The 22,934-nt window shown below is 44.7% G+C and overlaps 2 protein-coding genes across 4 annotated transcripts; one reads left to right on the forward strand and one right to left on the reverse strand.

Moving 5' to 3' along the window:
* The first annotated feature begins 85 nt into the window (after window positions 1-85).
* Window positions 86-19,298, forward strand: LOC123029935 (actin-associated protein FAM107A-like). 2 transcript variants are annotated; one of them, XM_044443375.1, is made up of 4 exons: window positions 86-3,625; window positions 11,177-11,315; window positions 11,455-11,511; window positions 18,929-19,298. In XM_044443375.1, the coding sequence occupies exons 1-4, from the start codon at window positions 3,444-3,446 to the stop codon at window positions 19,040-19,042; spliced, it is 492 nt and encodes a 163-aa protein (XP_044299310.1). In that variant the 5' UTR covers window positions 86-3,443; the 3' UTR covers window positions 19,043-19,298. The 2 variants fall into 2 exon arrangements, with proteins under 2 accessions (XP_044299310.1, XP_044299311.1); XM_044443376.1 differs by lacking the exon at window positions 18,929-19,298 and having other exon boundaries at window positions 3,259-3,625; window positions 11,455-11,993.
* On the reverse strand, window positions 10,294-21,968 carry LOC123029934 (emerin-like). 2 transcript variants are annotated; one of them, XM_044443374.1, is made up of 9 exons: window positions 21,874-21,968; window positions 17,474-17,563; window positions 16,084-16,176; window positions 15,914-15,994; window positions 15,612-15,695; window positions 14,564-14,644; window positions 14,287-14,390; window positions 14,144-14,196; window positions 10,294-11,962 (listed from the first exon to the last, which is right to left on the reverse strand). In XM_044443374.1, exons 2-9 carry the CDS (start codon window positions 17,553-17,555, stop codon window positions 11,860-11,862), a joined length of 681 nt encoding a protein of 226 aa, XP_044299309.1. In that variant the 5' UTR covers window positions 17,556-17,563; window positions 21,874-21,968; the 3' UTR covers window positions 10,294-11,859. The 2 variants fall into 2 exon arrangements, with proteins under 2 accessions (XP_044299309.1, XP_044299307.1); XM_044443372.1 differs by lacking the exon at window positions 10,294-11,962 and adding an exon at window positions 12,133-12,805 and having other exon boundaries at window positions 21,874-21,967.
* Window positions 21,969-22,934: the final 966 nt, after the last annotated feature.

A 22,934-nucleotide genomic window follows, 5' to 3' on the forward strand; every position in this document is an offset into this window, starting at 1 on the left:
GTGCATATTGGCTGCCAAAATGGATTTCTTCTGCTCCCTTCTAACATTTTATTTTTACATCCCTTGGTCCATGATGTAGAGTAGTTTTGGGATCTGTGTGTGGGGGATGTAGTGTAATGTTATCTGCTTAGAAAAAAAAAATCTGTTTCAAAGGCATCCTCCATGCAGATTACCAAATTTGTTCCACTTCTGCTTATTATATGGAAGGTCTATATAAAAACACTAAACCTTATGACCTCTGACTGTTGGAAATGTTGTTCAACTCCTCTGTCAAGTCAGGCATTTTCCATGTATTTTGATATACTTTAATAATGAGAGGGGATAGAAACTGGGGGAGGGGGTTTAATGAAAGCCACTGTGCTAGGATATAACCAGTCTTGTGAGGGTTTGGTACCACCTGCAGGCCATCTTGGCAATTTACAAGTAGTTTCCACATTCAGCAAGGAGTGGATTCTTGAAATGTTCCATAGTGCCATGTGTTTCAAAGATCTCCCATCCCATCCTCAAGAACACCTTTTTTGGTTACAATTTCATTTTCTTTGTGTATACAACTAGTGTTATGGCCCGCAATTAATTTCGAGGGAAGACTACTCAGGTGAAGTGGCAGCTCCCTGTCTTGCCTGAAGTTGACTGTTACTACATCTTTTTGCTAAACCCCTCGGAGTACTACAATTTTCTTCCCTTTGAGTTAACCATTGGAAGGAAAGAGGGCAATTGATGGTCTTTAAGAGGACAAATGTAAATTGGGGAAGGGGGGCTCCAGTTGATAGATCTTTAGCAAATAACTAGCAAAGCTCTTCATAATTACATGCATTCCAGCTTTTCTAAAGTGCTATTTATTTCCAGTTTAGAAGGAAAACTTGCCTTAAGGAATGCTGAGGCTAAGAAATAAAACTAAGGCTGCAGTCCCACACACTAACCTATGTATGGAATCCTCTGCAAAGCAGAGGGACTGAATAAATATGCTCAAAGCAAGACTGTGCTACACTTAGAACAATACCACCTGCCTTTCCCACTTTGGCATATACTGAACCTGAAAGTGCAGGAAGGCAAACTGCAATTTTATTCCAGAGACTACATATCAGAAACGTGTGTTGCCAACCCATTTTTGCTTTGCAAAATGACAAACTGTGAGGAGGCTGGCATAGCTTGTGATCTGGGGAAGCAAGCTGCACACTTGTGATTTAATCAAACACATTTTATTGCTTGCCTTGGTCTACAAAATAGGATTAGTCAAGCACTTATAAAAAACAATTTATGGCCTGCTTTAGAGAAGTTTCAGGCATGAATTGGGAATGGACAAAAAACAGTTCTGGAAAAGCAACCATAGGAACCAGTGCAGTATAGCAATTAGAATACTGGATGTGAGTCTCAAGAAATCCAGGTTCTAGTTCCATGAGGCTGGACCAGCCATTGATTCTCAGCCTAAGCTACCATGCAGGCTTGTTATGTGGAGGGTAGGTGGGCCATGTAAACCAACTTGGATATCATTTCTGGAGCTATCATTTTTTCCAGCCTCAGTGGGGCATTATCCGTTCACCCTGACCTTCCTTCAAATATGAGATAGATGGACTCCATAAAGGAAGCCACAGCCTTGAATTTACAACAGCTGAGTAGGGCTTTCATGGATAGGAAGGGTTTCGCTGACAGGGTTGCCATAAGCCAGAGACAACAGCACATAAGTTCCTCTTCTAAAAGGAGTCAGTGTTTTGCTCTCATCTGTGCCCAGCAGGACTAGTTCACACATGCACATACACCATTAAGATTTCCACACAAGCTATGAACATGAGTGTGAACACTCATTGACAGAATCTGCACAGAGCAAGATTTGATGGATATCTATTTAGCTCCTGTCCAGAGTGGGTCGTAAGGTACACCTGACCTGGATCTCTGGGAAAGTTTCAGAAGCTTGGCAAGGGTTTCTGATTCTTGAGTTGTTTAACCCAACTGATAAGACTTTCTTTGCCTAAATTTGGCTGCTGAAATGAAGAGAGCATGAGTGGGCCTTTGTGTGAAAGAGCTGTAACCAGTCAAGTTCTAGGCTCAAAAGTTGTTCAGATAATGTTTTCATTTTAACAATTCAGCCTTATGTGTATCTGCTCAGATAAAAGCTCCATTGAGTTCAGTGGGCCTTACTCCCAAGTAAAGGAGTGTATGTCTTTTGCACTGGGCTCTAGTTGGTGGAACTTGTGACTCTCATAGCAAGCAGAAAAAGGAAAAAGGAAAGCTTGAAGTCTGTACTCACCTTCTCTATCCCATTAGTGGAGCGACTGACCCTCAGGAGCTCAGTCTCTGCTCTGTAGCATCAACTGGGATCCAGTTTCCCTCTTGCTTTCTCCACACTCCCCCTGGTGCATGCTGGGGATGGCAAGCCAGGGAGAGGCGTCATTGGAGATAATTTGCTGCTTGTAATTGTTTCACCTGGTTGAGATGGCAGCATCTGAGCCACACGATCTCTTTGTGGGGGAGATGGGAGCTAAAGAGCCTCCAAACCTCCATTTGCCTGGACCCCGGCTGGGACAAAGAGGCTGCATGACATGGCATCAGGACACAGCAGGCAACTGGATACAGAGGCGGCGGCTGGAAGTGGCAGGTGAGAGGGACCTGCATAGGTTGGTGGTGTTGATGCTGATGAAAAGGGATGGAGCAGAGCTGATGGGGTGAGCAGATGCTAAAAGCTACCAACTTAAGCAAATCAATGGCTATTTTAGGTTGGAGCATTCAATCATTTTTAATGAGCACTGAAATCGCTTCAGGATAGTTTTAAGAAAAACTTCCTTTCCTGTGGCATTGTGTTCATACATGTATTTCCCCCCACACATTTAGCTAAACAGGTTTCTTCAAAAACCTATTTAGCAGAAGTGAAAATGAAATTAATGTGCACATCCTTTTTCAAACTACCTTTAACTCTCCTGGGGTGGGGGGCAGGGGGAGAAGCCACCATCATCTGTCTCTAGCCTTAGTAGTGGGAAGCCAACTTCAAGTGAGAGCTGAAGACACTTACAAAAGAGAGTGAGAGAGATTATTGTGTTCCTGATGTCCTGCTGAAATAGAAAAGGAAAAAAATAAGATGGGGCTTTCTCTCCTAACAATCAGCAGAGTTCTGCTTAAGAAATGGAAAACTAATCACATGGCACTATTTCAAAAGGACACCACTACAGCAATATTGAGGCTTTTCTTACATGTATATATTAATGTAATGTATCAGACAGACCAGCCAGAGGAATGAGAGGCTACCCTGAAACCCACCCACTCTATTTCATCTCCCACCCACAAACACTCACCCCCATTTCCTCTCCCTCATTAGGATTTCACATGAGCTCTGGCTTTGGGCCAAGGCTCAGATCCTGGCTTTGCATCCCCCACCCCACGGCAAGGGACTCAAAACCTATGGTGAGTGCCTATTGAGGGCTCTGTGTGACACTTTCCAAAAAGCACTAGAAATGAACCTCCCACTGCCACAGCCTTGGTGGGTTTCATCACTTTCTTCCCTCTTCCTTCCAGCTGCAGCATGCTCAGAAACCACTCGGTCTTGGCATGCTATCTCTTCACGGGCCACAAATCCCAGCAAAGTGTCTCAGAACCAGGAACAGCTGCATCGAGAGTTACTGTTCACACATCGCAAGTATGCCTAGATGTGCTGGCCAGCTAGTACTCTTTTAACATTTCTTGTGTGTCAACGGTGTGTGCATGGATTTGGTCCTGTACAGAGCAACCCCTCTGAGTCACTTCTGGGTTGTCCAAACTTTGTAAATACTCTCTTGGGATGGTTATTAAGTGTCCCTTTCCCTTCAAAAAATTGTATAGCTTCTTGAGAAGGAACTGGGTGTCCTTTCCATCATTCCAAATGTGTAAAGATCTGTTGCTTAGAAAATTCTACTCTTCTATTTCTCCTGCCCCTGCCACACCGGTCTGTCCACTCAATAGTTTTCCAGTTCAGACTAATATTATGCAGATTCAGATGCTGCATGATATTGCTGGCAATGAGCAGCACAACTTGATTCTCTGTGCCATTTCTCTGTGTGGTGTTTTATTACCTTCAAAATACATGCTGGTAAATTCACCTTGCATTCTGCAAGCAAGGTGAGAGCGCTACCTAGAAACCATCTTAAGTTCTTCTTTGTCAAAGTGCTACCCTGTATTATCAGTGAATATGTGGGTGAGAATTTCTAGAAGGATAGACATTTTAGACGGTTGAAGCAAAATCACAAAGTATTAACGTTATTATTGCCATATGTTTGTGGGTTACAGCCCCCACATCAGTTCCATTTTTTGAAGAGAACAGCTATCAACAAAAGTCCAGTGTCAAAATTTGCTTCGTTGATGTGTGAAGAAAACAGTTATGAAGTTAAATTTTTATGACAAGTTTTTGTGAAAATACTCTAGCTTTCATAAGCTTACATATGTGGTACTATCTCAAGATTTTTTTACTTATCTACTGAATCTTAACCATGTGCAAATATTGATGTTCCTCACTTTGTGGAAGAGATGTACAAAATGCATTTTTTGTGTCATGGGAAAGATGTATCAAACATTAAATCTGAAGCTTCTGGGGGAAGTACACCTAACAAACTTGGAACCCTAATTTTTGTTGGTCAGTCAATTTCAACTATCCTTGTTTGTTTGCTAATTACAAGCAATGCTCCCCGATACTACATTACCAGTGCTCTTGCATTGAAGTGCCTTTTAAAATTAAAAATGGAGAACTGGCCCACTGGATAATTCATTTTATGCATGAGGGATTTCTTTAGACAGAACATTTCCCCTTCTTTCACCAGTCAGATTTTTTAAAAAAAGTATATTGCCTAATAGCAAATATTGTTAAACACATATTAGAAGCAAGCTGTTTTCCCCATGTGGTGAAAAGTAAACCATGTATTGAAGTTTACCACTGTTATGACTGTAGTCCTGGATTCTGCAGTAGATTCTTTTTGAAGACCCACTTGAGCTGTTGCAGCAGAATAACTTAGGTTTAAGCTTGATGTACTATTGAGAAATAACGAATAAACAGTTGGTTCCCCAAAAAATAAAATTTTACAGTATGTGTACTTTAAAAAATACAGAAACATTCACAGAAGTCTCATTGATTTTAATGGACCTTACTCCCATAAAAATGTGTATAGGATTGAAAGCTCTGTATCTTAAATGTTATGGTTCACCTCCTGTAATATTCCTGCTGCTTTACTACTGGTCCCCAAACATATGCTTATTGATTTCTATTTTTCTATCTACTTTTTAACATTTGTCTTTTTTCTTGTGTCTTTAATCTTTCTTTTTTGTGCTGCCAAGGTAGGTTCAGCAGAGAAAGGAGACAACAGCTACTGCTGAAATGTCGATCAATTGGTAGACTGTGTAGATATGTGTGTGGAATATATGAGAGATAAAAATACAGGGTTGTGCGAGAGAATGAAGCAGAAATGGACGCGCACAAATTGCACAAGTCCAAGCTGCACAACCGTGTGTATCTGCAGATCCCCTTTTATAAATGGCAAGGCACACGTGCCACAACATGCGTCTTGAATTTATGACCACATTACATGTGCACCAGTCGTGCACACGCAGCTTCATTCTAGTCCAGCCATTCTTGCCCACCCTCGACTGAGAGGGGACGGATATGCTTCTCTCTCCTCCCCACCCACCTCCTTTGGCTTAAGGTTTGAATAGTTTGCATCCTGCCTGGCCGGGCATCTCTGTGTAACTTGACTCACAGCTCCAGCCCAGGAGGCAGGGCGGGTGTCGTCTTTCTTTCCTCTGCTGGCCCGCGGCCAGGCTTGGCTGGTTTTCCAAGCCTCGCTGACTGGCCTACTTCTCCAGGCCAAGCTCGACCAGATCAATCTGCGCAAGTCCGGCCCCTTCACCTATTGTGTCCGAGCGTGTGCGCCCCCTCAGCCAGTCTTTACAATAAAAAGTAGCACGTAGGGGGAGTGAGCAAGAGCCAGTCCTTTGTGCCTCCATCACTGCTTCAAGCAAATGAGTTTCCTTGCGACCTCGGTTTGGTATTGTGGGCCCAGTAATGGGCTGGTGGCGGGAGGTAAGTGCTTCAATTCAAAGCAGTGGGTTGCAACGAGGTACGTGTGGCAGCAGGGAAACTGGGTGCATAAATGAGGTGCTTGTAGTTGTGACAAGCTTATTTCCCACATGGAGAGAATAGTGCACAAAGGAGCGTTCAGACGTCTGTAGGCCCACAGGCCGAGCTCCAGGCATGGAGGCTGATTAGGCTACCCACGGCACCCTCAATGTGTGAGCCCCCGTCAGTCGTTGTAAGCTCATTTAGGCTGTGCAGTGGCCCTTACAACAACAGCACTGCCACCATTAAGCCCAGAGCTAGGAGGGCAAAGGGGGTAGCCTCCCCAGCACAGATTTTACCATTCTTTTATTGCTGCTGTGTGTGTGTGAATGGCATGCTGGGTGGGTGGGTGGGTGGCAGCCCCCTTCACTTCCTCCCAGTAAGCCTGTTTCCTTGCAGATTGGATCAACATGTAGGCGAAAATATTAGTTGTTGTTGTTAGTCGCGAAGTAAGTCGTGTCCGACCCATCGCAACCCCATGGACAACATTCCTCCAGGCCTTCCTGTCCTCCACCATCCCCCGGAGTCCACTCAAGCTCACAGAAACTGCTTCAGTGACTCCATCTAGCCACCTCATCCTCTGCCGTCCCCTTCTTCTTTTGCCATCAATTGTTCCCAGCATTAGACTCTTCTCCAGGGAGTCCTTCCTTCTCATTAGGTGGCCAAAATACTTGAGTTTCATCTTCAGTATCTGGCCTTCTAAAGAGCAGTCAGGATCTCCTCTAGGACTGACCAGTTTGATCGCCTTGTGGTCCAACGGACTCGCAGGAGTCTCCTCCAGCACCACAATTCAAAGGCCTCAATCCTTTTGCGCTCAGCCTTCCTTATGGTCCAGCTTTCACAGCCATACATTGCAACTGGGAAAACCATAGCCTTGACTATACGCAGTTTTGTTGGCAGGGTGATGTCCCTGCTTTTTAGTATGCTGTCTAGATTTGCCATAGCTTTCCTCCCCAGGAGCAAGCGTTTTTTAATTTCTTGGCTGCACTCCCCATCTGCAGTGATCTTGGAGCCCAGGAAAATAAAATCTGTCACTACCTCCATTTCTTTCCCATCTATTTGCCAGGAAGTGAGAGGACCGGATGCCATGATCTTAGTTTTCTTAATGTTGAGTTTCATGCCAACTTTTGCACTCTCTTCCTTCACCCACATCAAGAGGCTCTTTAGTTCCTCTTCACTTTCTGCCATGAGAGTGGTATCATCTGCATATCTGAGGTTGTGGATACTTCTCCCAGCAGTCTTAATTCCAACTAGTGATTCATCTAGCCCCACCTTTCTCATGATGTGCTCTGAATATAAGTTAAATAGGCAGGGCGACAGTATACAGCCTTGCTGAACTCCTTTCTCAATTTTGAACCAATCATTGGTTCCGTGTCCAGTTCTCCCTGTTGCTTCTTGACCCGCATATAGGTTTCTCAAGAGACAAATAAGATGGTCTGGTACTCCCATCTCTTTAAGAACTTGCCACAGTTTGTTGTGATCCACACAATCAAAGGCTTTAGCATAGTCAATGAAGCAGATGTTTTTTCTGGAACTCCCTAGCTTTCTCCATGATCCAGCATATGTTGGCAATTTGATCTCTAGTTCCTCTCCCTCTTTGAAATCCTGCCTGTACTTCTGGTAGTTCTCGGTCCACATACTGCTGGAGCTTGTGGGATTTTGAGCATAACTTCGCTAGCATGTGAAATGAGTGCAATGGTGCGGTAGTTTGAACATTCTTTGGCATTGCCCTTCTTTGGGATTGGAATGTAAACTGACCTTTTCCAATCCTGTGGCCACTGCTGAGTTTTCCAAATTTGTTGGCATATTGAGTGTAGCACTTTTACTGCATCGTCTTTTAAGATTTTGAATAGCTCAGCTGGAATACTGTAACCTCCACTAACTTTGTTGTTGCTCAGACTTCCTAAGGCTCATTTGACTTCACATTCCAGGATGTCTGGCTCGAGGTCAGTGACCACCCCATCATGGTTATCAGGGACGTGAAGCTCTTTCTTGTATAGTTCTTCTGTGTAATCTTGCCATCTCTTCTTAATCTCTTCTGCCTCGGTTAGGTCCCTGCCATTTTGGTCCTTTGTCATGCCCATCTTTGCATGAAACATTCCCTTCATATCTCCAATTTTCTTGAAGAGATCTCTGGTCCTCCCAGTTTTCTTCTATTTCTTTGCACTGTTCATTTAAGAAGGCATTCTTATCTCTTCTAGTTATTCTCTGGAATTCTGCATTCAATTGGGTGTATCTTTCTCTTTCTCCCTTGCCTTTCACTTCCCTTCTTTCCTCAGCTATTTGTAAAGCTTCCTCAGACAGCCATTTTGCTTTCTTGCATTTCTTTTTCTTTGGGATGGCTTTAATTGCTACCTCTTGTACAGTGTTGCGAACCACCATCCATAGTTCTTCAGGCACTCTATCAGATCTAATTCCTTAAATCTATTAATCACCTCTACTGTATATTCATCAGGGATATGATTTAGGTCATACCTGAGTGGCCTAGTGCTTTCCCCTACTTTCTTCAATTTAAGCCTAAATTTTGCAACCAGAAGCTCATGATCTGAGCCACAGTCAGCTCCTGGTCCAGTTTTTACTGACTGTATAGAGCTTCTCCATCTTTGGCTGCAGAGCACATAGTCAGTCTGATTTCTGTGTTGACCGTCTGGGGATGTCCATGTGTAGAGTTGTCTCTTGGGTTGTTGGAAAAGAGTGTTTGCTATGACCATCGTATTCTCTTGACAAAACTCTGCCAGCCTTTGCCCTGCTTCATTTTGTACTCCAAGGCCAAACTTGCCTGTTATTCTGGTTATCTTTTGGCTTCCTATTTTAGCATTCCAATCCCCCATGATGATAAGGACATCATTTTTTGGTGTTAATTCTAGAAGGTGTTGTTGGCCTTCATAGAACTGGTCAACTTCAGCCTCTTTAGCACCAGTGGTTGGGGCATAGACTTGAACTATTGTGATGTTGAATGGTTTTCCTTGGATTTGAACTGAGATCATTCTGTCATTTTGGAGGTTGTATCCCAGTGCTGCTTTTCCTACTCCTTTATTGACTATGAAGGCTACTCCATTTCTTCTGAGGGAGTCTTGCCCGCAGTAGTATACCTGATGGTCATCTGAATTAAATTCCCCCATTCCTGTCCATTTTAGTTCACTGATTCCTAAGATGTCGATGTTCAGTCTTGTCATCTCTTGTTTGACCACATCCAGCTTGCCTTGATTCATGGGTCTTACATTCCAGGTTCCTATGGAGTATAGAGCTTTGCAGCATCGGACTCTCCTTTCACCACCAGATACATCTGCAACTGAATGTCCTTTCGGCTTTGACCCAGTCGCTTCATTCTTTCTGGCATTACTAGTACTAGCCCTCCGCTCTTCCCCAGTAGCATATTGGACACCTCCCGACCTGAGGGGCTCATCTTCCGGCATCTTATCTTTTTGCCTTTTGGTACTGTCCATGGGGTTTTCATGGCAAGGATACTGGAGTGGGTTGCCATTTCCTTCTCCAGTGGATCACGTTTTGTCAGAGCTCTCTGCTATGATCTGTCCCTCTTGGGTGGCCCTGCACAGCATAAGTCATAGCTTCATTGAGCTACGCAAGCCCCTTTGCCACGACAAGGCAGTGATCCATGAAGGAGTGAAAATATATGGAGGGATACAATTCCCCATCAGTCCAGGGATGGTGGGAGTTGCAGGTCAAGGCATCCGGAGGGCTGTAGAAGGATAGCACCCAGCTTCTCCCCTTTGCTCATGAATGAGCTGGCTTAGCTCAGCAATGATACTGTCATCTCGTGAGCATGAGGGGGAGGTTATTGGCCAGAGATGCATCTCCACTCCCACCACCAGGGTGTGTGCATGTGCACATGGGAAAGTTGCAGGACTCTGCTGCATAGTGTGGCAAATAGCCTGGTATGCTGGACGCCAAGACCAGGTTTGCAAACCCACCTATCCAAATTTCTCTCTCTCCGGAGAGAATCAGGATGAATTAGGCACCCATATGAATGAGGGTAAAAAAGGAAAACACTTAAGGTCACTTGCTGCTTAATAAACTCCAATCCTATTCCTGTTAAACTTACTTTTCCAAGAAGTAAAATATAAGGGTTCATGACCTAAGTACATGTTTTGTTAGAGCACCAGAACAGCAGATTTCCCCACAACCATTTTCATCAGCTGCATGAGATGCTGCAGGATGGATTTAATCCATTGCTGTGGAAGGCCCAGACAGAGAGGACCTTGGAATCAGGCATCGAGACAACTTTATTGCCTTTCCCTTAAGAAGCAAACAATAGACAACTCCTGACTGTATATAGGCATATACCTACGCCAAGTGCCATCTCGTGACTAAACTATATGATTGCACTATCCATGTTTCTGTTGTAAAAGAATGGAATCAAACAATGGGGTGATAGGTTCCTGTTCTCATTTTAGAAGAGTGGAAGAATGGCATTGTATTAAAACATCTGATTTAGAAATGGATGGAATCTTGATTATTCCTGTTCCTCTGACACACTGGCCTTTGTATTGGGAAAACACCTGCCTATTATCTTACTCCACGGAACATAAAGCATTGTAATTTCAAGAATAAGACACCTGTGCATATTTTCTATATAGCACCATCACTGTAGGTGGCACTTTTCTGAGGTACTCACAATCTTAAATTGGCCAATGTGAGAGTTACGCTATTAGCCAAAGTGTGCCGGGCTGATGAAGGAAGATGTTGGCAACCAAGGGGATGCAGAAGCAGTCCATTTTAAATGATATACTTTTGAGGGGGCAGGAACAGAATAGTACTGTTGGGACAGCTGTTACTTTGGATTTTTCACCTCTGGACAGCCTTTCTTGCAGGTGTATTTTGCCCTTCCGAAGAGTGCAGAGTGAGGTATCATCCAGACAACAGTGTTGAAAAGTAGACCCAGATTACACATGCCATCACTCCATTACTACCACCCCTTGATTTTCTCAGGATTCTTGGAGGGCTTCCACTGAGTCTTAGGCCTGTAGTGGCAACATGACCTGAATTTGGGCTTATTGAAAGGAGTTTGTTGCAACCATTAGAAAATCAGCATGCTGAGGGTGGGGAGGGGCAATTACTGTTGCATTATTTTAATCTCCCTCCTCTCAGAGGCCTGAACCTTCGTTCCAAGCCAGAGCTGCTGCAGGTTCTAGAGAATCGGAACCGGCGCCGAGATGGGATGGAAAGTGACTTGGAACAATCACCCCTGGAGCAGGAGCTTCTGCGTTGGCAGCAGAGACGAAAGCAGGTATGGTGTGTGCAGCTGTCATTATGGATCCCCATTTTTTTCTGCTGGCCAGCAGTTTCTTGGGGGGGGGTGGAAAAACATGTCTTGCACATGAACCCTTCGGAAATGCTTCAAATGAGCACTCTTTTTTTGTCTGCAGCAGCATCAGCAGGAAGCCACAAGCAATGCTGTTGGGAACCAGCCAGAGTTCATTCGGGTACGGGAAAACCTACGAAAGACACATAACACACAAGACCCCCCACCCCAACGTAAAGCTCCTTCCCCAACAGCAAGCCCCTTCCTGCGCCCTCATCTGACCAGCAGACAGCCCTCAAAGGCCCCAGCCACACACTTTGCTGTGGTCCCTCAGGCCAAAGAACCACAACATCAGGGTTCCCTAGAAACCACTGGATTCCCTCCAGCCCCTTCTCAGGGTCCCCTTGCAAATACGTGACCTTTCCATACAGACAGCACATGCCCAACTTGACCACAGATAGCTCACAACACTCTCGTGTTCCAGATCTAGAGAAGGAACTCCAGAGGAGCCTTAAATCCCTGTATCCTCTCACAATCTGTCGAGTCCCTCTGCTCTCAAGAGCTGGATTAACCAAAAGGGGAGAAGGAACTGGGGTGGTCTGGTTGAGGCCGCATTTCTCCTGCTTATTGGTCTGTCAGAAAAATAAAAATAATAAAGCATAAGCAGTAAGACTTCTGGTATCTTGTTACCGACAGCTAGAGAAAAAGTCTTCTTCCTTTTGATCTGAGAGAAGGAATATTAGAGGAACATTATGTAGAATATTAGCATCCAAGGAAGTTAAATGATAGAACAGACATACTGTTTAAAAAAGAGGAATCATGGGGTTTATTTGAGATTTAATACATTTCGATGTTTTTAAAAATAAGCTGATAGGATACATATGCCCTCTCCCTCATTTTTCTCTTCCTGCCCCCTCCTGAGAAAAAGCTACCCATACCCCTGATTTTAAAGAAGCTGCAAAAACAGCAGATAAAAATGCCCAATGTTTGCTGATTTAAGGGATGGGTGGAAGGTCTGAGATTTGGAGAGAGGAGCGGCGAGCTGCCATGATTCAGGGAAGCTGGTAGAAACTCCTCTGTTCTGGACCATTCCACTTTTGGGTTACCCCCCCCCCAAAAAAAGAGGAAGGCACTTAGTGGTGACCCTATATAAACATTCCAGGCTTTTGGAGAGCCAGTCTAGGAGTAAGATATGGCCAAAGTCAAGCCTTCACTGTTTAAAATATTTTAGAAAGGGGTTGTCATCAGCATTGCCCTGTAGGAAGAAGTAGGTGAAGGCCAGGAAGCCAGTGAGCAGTGCAAAGAGCAGGAGCTGGGGCCAGAGGGGCAGGTAACGCTTGCCCTCCGCATTTCTGTCTGACACATCTGCTGCTTGGGCCTGGCGCTCAGGATGAATGGCACGGCGGGGCTCCACCCCTAGAGAGGAGAAGCCAGAGGATTTCCCATGGAAAATGCTCTGGTAGGAACTGCTGTCCCTGCAAGGGAATTTCAGAGTAGAAAGGAAATTCTTGGTATAACTATATTCTTTCACAAGAGGTCAGCAAGAGCCTTGGCCCACCCTATGCTCTACATAAAATTAAGCCTCATACAGCCCACATCTGAACCTAACCTTGTGTTGTTTCTTTAATTACATCTTATGGCATAAAGGCTAGTATACTGGTATCATAGGGGGATGCCGGTGGCACAGTACACTGGTATCATAAGGCATCATCAATTCTCCAAAGTCTAGTCATGCCCAGTTTTCAACTACTTGGTCCAGTTCTGGAAGATGACACTGCTCTATTTGTTTTCACATGAAGATGCAAGGGGCTGACTGACTGGATACGTCCTTCCTTCTCCCTTTCAACAAAGCCAGCCCAAGAGGACACTTCCTGTTATTTCCAAGGAAATGCAGGTCATGGCCCCATGGCTAGGCTGAACTAGAAGTGGTTAAGGAGTGTTGCTGCTCTTTTTAAGAAGCGTCCCGCTACAGCACTGAGAAAACAGATGATTTGGGGGGCAGGGGGCAGGTATTAAATGAACCTATCCTCAGACAGACCTGTCCTCTCCTACTAATTGGCGTGAGGCACAAAGTCCACTGTTTAATGACACTGCATTGCCATACAAATGTTAATCGTAGGTCTCAAAATCCACTGTCTGAGTTTGCAGCCTTAACTTGGGGTGTGGAAACTGAGGCCTTCCTGAGCCCTTTGGGGTGCACTAGATGGCCAGACCCATTCTGGCATGTCACCAGGCTTGTCCTTTCCACCCAAATGGGCTGGCAGTCTCCCACCTTTTGTACTTTATCTTCCCCATTTTAAAAGGTTTAAAGCTTCTAAGGCTAAGTTGCTGACAATAAAAGCTTTAGCTGAAATATGCCTGCCTTTTTGTATGTTGTCCCCGCTTCCTTTTGCCTCCGGCTCCACTGGAACTCAGTCCCCAAGAGCATCTCTGAAATGAATTTTACTCCTCAGCTGAAAATGGTTCAGCACACCCTGCATTCACGTGTGGTAAGGTGGCCCCCAAGCCCATCTACTCCCCTGTTCACCAGCCTAGTCCTGTGACCACCTTTACATTTAGCACTGGAATTGTTTTGGGACCCAGAAGCCAATGGGAGCCCCAAGAACTCCTCTGAGCACCAAGCCTTATGGGAAAAAAAACTTCTCCCAACTGGAAGCGGCACCCATTTATCCTAGAGTCAGGGGAAAATAAGCTTCAGCCAGGGCATCTAGGATGGGCCACATTTGCCTTAGGAAGTGGTCTTGCAACCTGCTCCACCATCCACTCTCAGGAATACTCTTTCCCCTCAATGTTCCAACATTGTCCTTGTTTACCTCTTGGTTGGCACATCCATCTGGCCAGAACTGTAAGGAAATGGCTCTCCAATCTGAAAGGAAACAGGAGTGCCTGTCAGTATAGGGTCAGTGATGGAGGGATTCTTTGAATGTGCTATCTCTGGACGAGGGAAAGCACTTACTGGCCGCCGGGCGCTCACTGATCCTGGTGATGTATCAGTGTCAAAGGAGGACACATACCGACGGTAGGAAGATGTAGAAGCCTCAGAAGAATTGCCATCCCAGTCTAGGTGGAAAGAGAGAGAAAGCCATTAAGGTTGGGATGCTCTAGAGAGCCTTCCTGGAGGTGACAAACCCAGCTGGTGCTGGAATGTACTGCTTTAGAGAGTGCTGCTATAGCTCTACCCGATGGGAACTCAAAGGTTCATATTCCCACACTGAGTTTCTGTTTTGTTATACCTTCTGGCGCATATGTGGAGTGTTCTTCATGGTGAGTCAAGCCGTAATTATGACCCAGGTAGGACTTGGTGGGACTGAGATCTAGGGAAGCACAAAAAAAAGAGGGAAAGATATTTAGCAAAAAGTCCCCCTCTTTGTAATAATTTTAGCTTTTATTATTTTAAAAGTATTATGTTTCTAACATTCATGGCAACTTGCCCATTCCTTCTGACCATGAGATACATCTTCCAGTTCATCCTAACTTGTGACAGACTATGATTATGTGTACCACATTTCCACAGAAGCACTGAAATTGGTACAGGGAGCAGAATTTAGCTCCCTAGTAATCCTAAACTTTATAGCAAATATCTAGCCATTGTGACTGCAAAACCTATTTGAAAGTGAATGTATCACTGTCTGGGGAAATCTCAGAATTCAGAACAGAACTGCTGTGGCAATGCAGAGTATCCGCAGAATATCAGTATGACTCTGCCCATTTTTGGTGCAATAATAACAGAAGAAACTACAAAATAATGAAATATGTGCAAATAGATTTGATTGGTATAGTTCATAGAATACAGAATAATGTATCTGTTCATGGTACAGAACATTGATTTTGGCAGTGTAGGCAGAGGGTGTGTCTCCTCAATCACAATTAAACCTGATGTCAAGGCAGCTCAAATCCAGCAAATCAAACCCTCCATCCAGATCCTGCAAAAGTGAGTTGTGCTTATTCCCATCAAAATCCTCTGCAAAGGAAGCTCACACTAAGTCCCATGAATTTTAATGGACATTCAAGCGCTTTCTCTAAGCATGAGTTTTTTGTTCTTAGGTTTGGGACTCAATGTTTTGCACAGCTGTGCAAAATATTAAATCAAACTGAAAAAATAGACCACTTGATTTGTTTTGAGTTCTCATGACACACCAAAGAGCCATGAAATATGCTTTCTCACAGAATAGACATCCCCTGCCCTTGTGGTCCATCCCATGCTCCAGCACTTGTCCTTTGCCCCACAATCGTCCTCTCTTCTGCCAAAGGGCCCACACACACATACACAAACCCACCTACCTTCACTTCTATACTCAGTGTAATATTCATCCTCTCTTGGAGAGTCATAGTTTTCTCTTAAATAAGTCCTTGTGGAGCCAAGAGCTGGAACAGGCAGAACAAATTGGAGAGCTTGATAGGAAATTATTCTTTATTTCTTCTCACCCCCACCAGCACTCTACAAATAACAATACACACACCATTGTCCTGCTTTAGCCTTCTACCTGCAATGTACCTTTATTCAATCTAACAGAGCTGTCCTCCTTGCTTCTGCCTTATCCAAAGCAATTCAATACAGGACTTCTCTCTGAAATATCTCTCACCTTCACGCCCATAGCTGAAATCATCTCTGCTCCGTGGGCTCAGAAAGGTCTCTCGTGTGTAGCTTTCACTGCTGCTTGGCTCTGTGTTGGCAAAAACAGAGCAAGAAAGGATGTTGGTGTCTGACAGAGCACTGTCCATACGTACCTTGTTTGTGCCAGATTCTTCTCACCTGTATAGGACATTGATCCTCCAGGTGAAGAGAGCTGTGTTCGCTCAGTCTCATATTCATAGACTTTCTTTTCATACAGTTTTCGGGTTGATCCTGAAGGTTGAAATCCAGACTGGAGGTTAAAACTAAGCTTATGGGACTATGGTCCCCCAAACCTTTCCACAAGCCATTCAACCTTCCACCAGTTATTAATCCCCCACCTTTTACTCAGAGCTGCCATGCTTCTTTCAAGTGGTTGCCACCTTCCAACCTTCTTTAGCCACCCTTTGCTGCTACAGGATCACCCACACCTTTGAAGAAGGCATGCCAAATGCTTCATTCCTCAACAAGGCCTGCAGCCCATGAGGTGGCTGCTTATTTCGAACTGGTATCAGTTCCACAGCTCTGTGCAGCCCTCTTTTTGCACCATTCCCAGAGTCTCCTAACGTCCCTTCTCATCCACAGGCCAAGCCGGACATGATGGAGGTGGCCACATTGCCTATTCAGGCTTTTCCCTCACACACCTTTGCAGCAGGGGATAGGTGGGTCTTACTTTTAAGAGGGGGGCTTGGTCGGGAGAACTGACTTCTGCCACAGCTTATCTCCCCATGCGCTGCAGGTCAGACAGCTTTCTGTACAGCTGGCTCACCTCTAGCATCGGAGGTGAGGAAGTGTAGGAACTAAGGCAGGGAATGGGGAGGATCTTAGCTTTGCTTACCTAGTTGCCCCTCTTGCTATTAAAGCCAGTTCCTCTCCATGACACGTTATATATGAATTAGGGAATAGGCCTGCTTTTGCATAGACTGGCTAGTCCTTCGACTAATGCAGTGAGGCCTTCAAGCAAACATACACTGCTGTTCAGAGCTGGCCACACTTCAGTCAAGCAACACCTGCAGGCATGCCATAGGTATGACACCTGCCATGGTGCACCCTACAGCCCATTGAGGGAGGGGGTGTTCATGCCATCCCCCAGGGATGCCCCTGCCCTGCCCCACAACAGGAGGAAGGGGGCAGGCATCTAACTCTTTGCCTCAGCCTACTATGAGGGAAATTTCTCAGGCTTAGTTGGAGAAGTCTGCCCCGAGTGTTCTTGCATGCTTCAACAGCACAGACATGTATGAATTAATGCATTTTTAAAACAAAGTAACTCCATGGTGCACGCCCCCAGGGTCCCTTTAGTGCACATGCATACTTGGGTGCCTGTGTTTCATGATCTTGGAACAATGGTCCAGAGCACAAGCACACACACATGTGTGCGTGCGCACGCACACACATGCGCGCACACACACACACCCTTTTCCTTATAGATTATCATTCTGACGTCTTTCTGCGCCTGCTGCTTTCTTCTTTCTAAATGCCAGATGGATCTCTACTTGCTTCCCCTGACAGAGCCAGATGTTGCAGTCCTTACCAACAACAGGGCCATGTGGAATTCTGTATTTCTTCAGACGAGCAATAAGTTCTTTATCTGTTAAACCTTTATATTCATCCATAGTGCCACCTAGAAAATGCAGTGATAAGGACAGAGGCAATAGTTACAGCCAGGACTCTTTGGAACATGTTAAACAAACAGATATTGAAATATGTTTTTAAACTAAGTAAATCATTTCATGAGTCTCACAAACTAAAACATCAGTAACTAAAACTAATAACTTTGAAAGCAAATGAAAGCTGGTAAGCAGAGAAACCTACAGGTTCCCTTCAAAATGTTTCTGATAGGAAATGATTTCATCATAGTGAAATGAGCAAAATAAAATCAGGCCTTCGTCAAGCCAGGTCAATATGGAGGAAATAACAGGCAGGAAAATAAAAACAGGGTCTACTTAGGAGTAAATCCCACTGAACTCATTCCAAGGATTGCTCTTGTCCATTTGGTTACAAAGAGAAGGAGGCACACAGGGGAAGAGACTAGAGCACAAATGTGCAAGACAAAAACACTTTTTGCTCTGTTGTCCCATGGAGCCCTTCATAGGAGAGTGGCCCTAAACTAAAAAACCATTGTCTCATCTACAGCCTGTATGTTTAACCCTTGCAGTGTACAGTGGCAACCGATTATGGCTGTGCTGGGCAGGGCAGGGCAGGGCACTAGATACAATTCAACCCAAAGCAGTTTGTTGACATAGCCAGAACTTCACATGGGTTGTTCAAGCCTAGCCATGTAATTTCCCTGCCAATTCATGGGAGAGAGAAGACTGCCTTTCCGCTTGATCTTGCCAATCATTTTTCTTTTCATAAAAGGAAACCTCTACAGCAACTTGAGAAGGTATTCTGAGAATTCAAATTCATAATCTCTCTGCAGATAACAGACAACACATTAAGCAGACACTTTCAGTCCTTGGACTTTACCATAACTTCTAATCCTATCACTGGTTCCAATGTTTCCAATTACATATTTAAAGTTATTTTAATAAGCTACTGCATTCATGCAGCAATTAGTTTTGCTGGAGACTTCCACTGCAGCATTTTCTATGGGATGGAGGGTTGTTGCAACAAAGCAAGGCAGCCTAAATTTGCAGATAGCACAAGCATCCTATATTTGGGAAGCTTATTAACACCTGATGTGGGATTAAAAAACACTGGCCATGTAAGATAGAACTGAACTGTGTGATAAGTTGTAATTCAGCAGTTTCAAGCTGGATTCTCCGGTGGAAGTCAGAACTTTTCTGAAGTTCTGAATCAAGTAGGTTTTATCTAAATCCCATTGCAGGGCTAATCACCTTATCTCTGTGTTATCATTCCTGTTCTGTGGGTGGCTACTGCATTTATTTTACAGATATGTAGGTTTAACATACATCTAAACTGTCACATGTTTTGCATTTCATTTCCCTCTAACCTTATTGCTTATATTTTCCCTTTGCACATATAGATCTATCCTGTGCTATCAAAGTGGAATACAGCAATTCCTGTTCCCTCTGCAGTGCTCTATATATCTCCTATAACTGTTGCAGAGGCCCAGAAAATCTTCTGGAGCAGACTTTGAGGCTGCACGGAGGGCTACAGGAGGGAGGAGACAGGGAGAAAATCCTGTTTTGCTAGTGGACAACCACTAGCATGACACTGAATTCAACCAAATACGTATATGAAATATGAACCAGCAGAGAGCTCTGGCTATTGGACAGCATAGAAGTGAAATGAATAAAGTACACTCCTGCCAATTTAGGACAATATCTAATGCATCTGATAAAAATGACTCTAGGCAGTGAAAGCTTATACCATAATAAATGCCACAAAATTCATTGTTGTTTTTGCTGGATGGTGACTTTGGCAAAGGGTAGGTGAGCAGGTCAAAAGCCTATGACCCAACACACACATGTTCTAAAGGACACGGTGCTGCCTCATTTGTCTCTCAATTATACCACTAAATCAGGAAGTCTGCTTTAGCTGGGTTGTCATGGATTGCCAGTCTTACATAGTATATCGCATAGGCAGGGAGACTGTCCACATTCTGAAGTTATTTAAGGAGAATTTATCATCAGCATGTGTGTCAGGGCTTTTATTTAACCTGTCAAATTCAGTTCTCTCTGTTACTAAGCATTGCCCCTAAAACCAGGAGTAGTAGCCAAGTTAGATTAGGTCAATTTAACAGTGTATTCTTGCCCTTAGAACCACACCATTTAGCCAGTACTGATGAAATGATGAAGGCAAACTATATGAGGCCTAACAGCTATCCAACTTTAAAACAAAAACACCTAATGCAAATAAATTTCCTCCAATTAGCTTCAAAACTAGACAAATCTCCCAATTTATGAGAATTAGGTGATATCAACACAGAATGAAATTCATAAATACTGTGTGTTTTTGTATACAACTGAGTAACAGGATTCATACAACAAAGACTTGTGCAGCAAAATGAGTCATCTTGCACTAAACCAATGTTTATTTTGAGAAAAAACCTATGTTAAAAGTCACCCCTTCTACATCCAGAAAAATTTAAAATTCGTAACTCTCAGATTCAGTTTTCAGGCACTGCTCCTGCACAGGGTCCAACAAAGTTTTAAGTCTGTTTTATCTAATAGTTTTGCCTATTGGAAAAAAGTGTGATATTTATACAGTCCTTTTGACTATTGGGGAAAAAAACTTTTGAAATATGTATACGTCATATGAAATTAACATGGCATTTAGGTCTGTTTCATAAATATGTCAAATAAAGATACTAAATCAGATCTTAAACTAGATACTTCTCCTGATTCAAAATTTTCCAGAAAATAACTTGAAGAAAGCCTTCCAGCTGTTATTACACCCAAGTGGATGTACTTGAAATTGTATTCACAAGATTCAAGGTATACCTCTTTGAAGGACAAATGTTTTTGCTAATGTTTAAATGCCTATGGAAGTGGAGATCTGAATGAAATTCTCACATTTGCCTTGTTCCTGATAGATGGGGCTGTCTTTGGCTCTGTTGAATTTCCCCCTTGTGCGTCCTGCCCCCACAGGCACAAAGGGGACATCCCATACTCTTCTTTCAACATGGCAGTCTCTCAGATGGGTAAATATTTGATACATGTCTCTCATGCTATTTTAGACCACTTTTAGGGGTAAACCCCTTTTGAAAAAAGATATAAAATATACAAAAAAGCAATAAATGCACAACAAAATACTGTAAAACGTGAAATTTGCAATTGCAATCTGCATTTCCCAGTGCTAAACAAAAATTTTAAAAGATTAGAGTAACGTTTTTTCAATTACTGCAAACCATTTATGCAGAATGGGAAGGAGGAGTTAAGTGCTAGATAATTTAGGACAAAGGTACTTTTTTTTAAATTTGGCATCCGTTAAAAATTTGAGAGCTAAAAAGATATTGTCCTTATGAATCAACACTGCCATATAGGTTTCAACTGGAATAAGCTGCATGCAGTCAAACCCTCAATTAACCAATTACATATGGTTGCTCTGAACTGAAATGCAGCTGTCTGTAGCACCCAGGAGTAGGGAGAAGCAGGTACACACTTACAACTACAAGACCCATACCTCTAGAGTAGGAAAGGGACAAGGAAAAACTGAAGCAATACTTCCCTAAGAAAACTAGGTTTTTAAGCATTTCGGATAGGAAGCTGCGAGCAGGCTACCGACTTGAGATTGTTTTCAAGGGGAAAAAAAACCCTGCTGGGGCTCAAGTCCCAATAGGGCCCCCTGATCTTCTTGCAGGAATGCAAATACAGAAGGGAAGCCGGCTGAGGGAGGAGCAGAAAGTTGACAGCTGCCAATTTTTCAAAAGGAACTGGAGGGACGCTTCCTTCGACTCTGCCGCGGGAAAGAGAACAAAACCGCAAGAGATATGCTCGGGACAGCACAGCTAGACAGTAGGAGAGCACAGGCAGACACGACACGCCTTTCAAGATGTGTGTTTACGCGGAGAACCGTAAACATTTCGCTCTGCGAAAGGAGCAAGGCTACACAGCACGCCACTAGACACGTGGTTCATGCCCTGGCTTAAAATGTAGCCCCAGCGCGGGTGTTGATTTTTAGCCGCCTGATTTGGCTCGGGGGCCTCCAACTGCTAAGCTCTACTATAGTCAAACCTCAGGACACTTCTCCCCGCGCCATCCTATACGGATGCTTTTCGCGTTGCCCACAGAAGTCGTTCTGATTTTTTTCCGGCATCCCTCCAGCCTCAGTGTGGCGAGAGGTCGGACCTGGCTTGGGGGATCAAGCAGGACTTTGGAGGGAGCGGGGAGCGATGCTCCCCAACGCCGACCGAGCGAAAGCCGTTCAGGCAGCTGGGGGCGCGGGGGATGCGACCGAGCCGAGGGGCCCCCAGAAGGCGCGGAGGGGGTGGGGAAGGGAGCAGGGAAAGGGATCTGAATTCGATACCTGCTATTCCGGGCGCACTGGGCTGGGCACCGTAAGGGAAGGCAGCACCATAAGGGAAGTGACTCAGGCTGCGGGGAGGGCCGGGGGTTTGGGAGCGCAGATCCGCGCACCCTCCTCCTCCGGACCCCGCCCGAGCTCGGGGCGGGCCTCATTTCCTCGCGCGCTCTGGGCCGCTTGGCCTCGGCCAATTTCAAACCTGTCTTACTGGCAGGGCCACTGAACAAAGCCGCGACGTCGGCCAAGCCCGGGAAGGCGAGCCTGATCACGCGGGGGCGGCGGGCGAAGCCCCCGGCTCGGCCCCGCGCTCCCGGCGCGCCACTCTCACGGGCGCGTCTGGCCCCACAGCCCTGTTTCTGTACATGCCGCCGCGTTTACATGCGCAAAGCCGGGCTCCCGATGCGCGCGTCGCTCCCGGAGCGCTTGCTCGACTTTTACCGCCAAGTGAAAGCAAGGGTCGGTACCCGTGTTTATTTCGAAAAGGAAATTTTGCTAAATAGAGTGGAACAAACTCCCCCAAGTGCGCTAACAAGAGGGCGCGTGCATTTTGCGATGCCACTGCTTAATCTACGCCACACGGTGGGTGTGCGGAGTCTCAAACAAATGTATGCAAAAATGCTCGTAGAAATGCAGACATAGTAATCCTCGCACTTTATGTATATATCTTCATACATACATACGACATACTTGAATTAATTACCAGCTGGCCGAACAATTTAAAAGTGTTTTAGGATGCAATCCTATACATGTTTAGGCAACAAAAGTATCCTACAAGTTCCAGCGAGCCCCAGGTAGGGTGATGTCTGAGGAATGCTGGGGGAAGCTTTCTCTTCCGTCTAAACATGGATTCTGTGCTTAACTGTGGCTGCATCATGATGTAATTTTTGTGTGTAGTCATCACACCCCCATCTCTCTCACACACTTGTCATATCATTTAACAACATCTGTGGACCTCCTGTGGCAGATGCAGAAACTGGCTCAAGGACACTTGGATGGCTGCAGTTGAAAATTAGACTGGGTTCCCTCCCAGTAATTAGGATGAGGAAAACCCAAACCTTCTTCCC

Source organism: Varanus komodoensis, unplaced genomic scaffold (assembly GCF_004798865.1).
Source record: "Varanus komodoensis strain SLA01 unplaced genomic scaffold, ASM479886v1 scaffold42, whole genome shotgun sequence".
NCBI lineage: Eukaryota > Metazoa > Chordata > Lepidosauria > Squamata > Varanidae > Varanus > Varanus komodoensis.

Excerpts from the sequence above, each read along its gene's own strand:
- LOC123029935 (XM_044443376.1), top strand. The coding sequence starts at position 3,444 with ATGAACCTCCCACTGCCACAGCCTTGGTGGGTTTCATCACTTTCTTCC. Across the intron at positions 3,626-11,176 it reads TTACTGTTCACACATCGCAA|AGGCCTGAACCTTCGTTCCA; the intron begins GTATGCCTAGAT and ends CCCTCCTCTCAG. Across the intron at positions 11,316-11,454 it reads GGCAGCAGAGACGAAAGCAG|CAGCATCAGCAGGAAGCCAC; the intron begins GTATGGTGTGTG and ends TTTTGTCTGCAG.
- LOC123029934 (XM_044443372.1), bottom strand. The coding sequence starts at position 17,555 with ATGGATGAATATAAAGGTTTAACAGATAAAGAACTTATTGCTCGTCTG. Across the intron at positions 16,177-17,473 it reads TCCACATGGCCCTGTTGTTG|GATCAACCCGAAAACTGTAT; the intron begins GTAAGGACTGCA and ends TTCAACCTTCAG. Across the intron at positions 14,645-15,611 it reads CACTGAGTATAGAAGTGAAG|ATCTCAGTCCCACCAAGTCC; the intron begins GTAGGTGGGTTT and ends GTGCTTCCCTAG.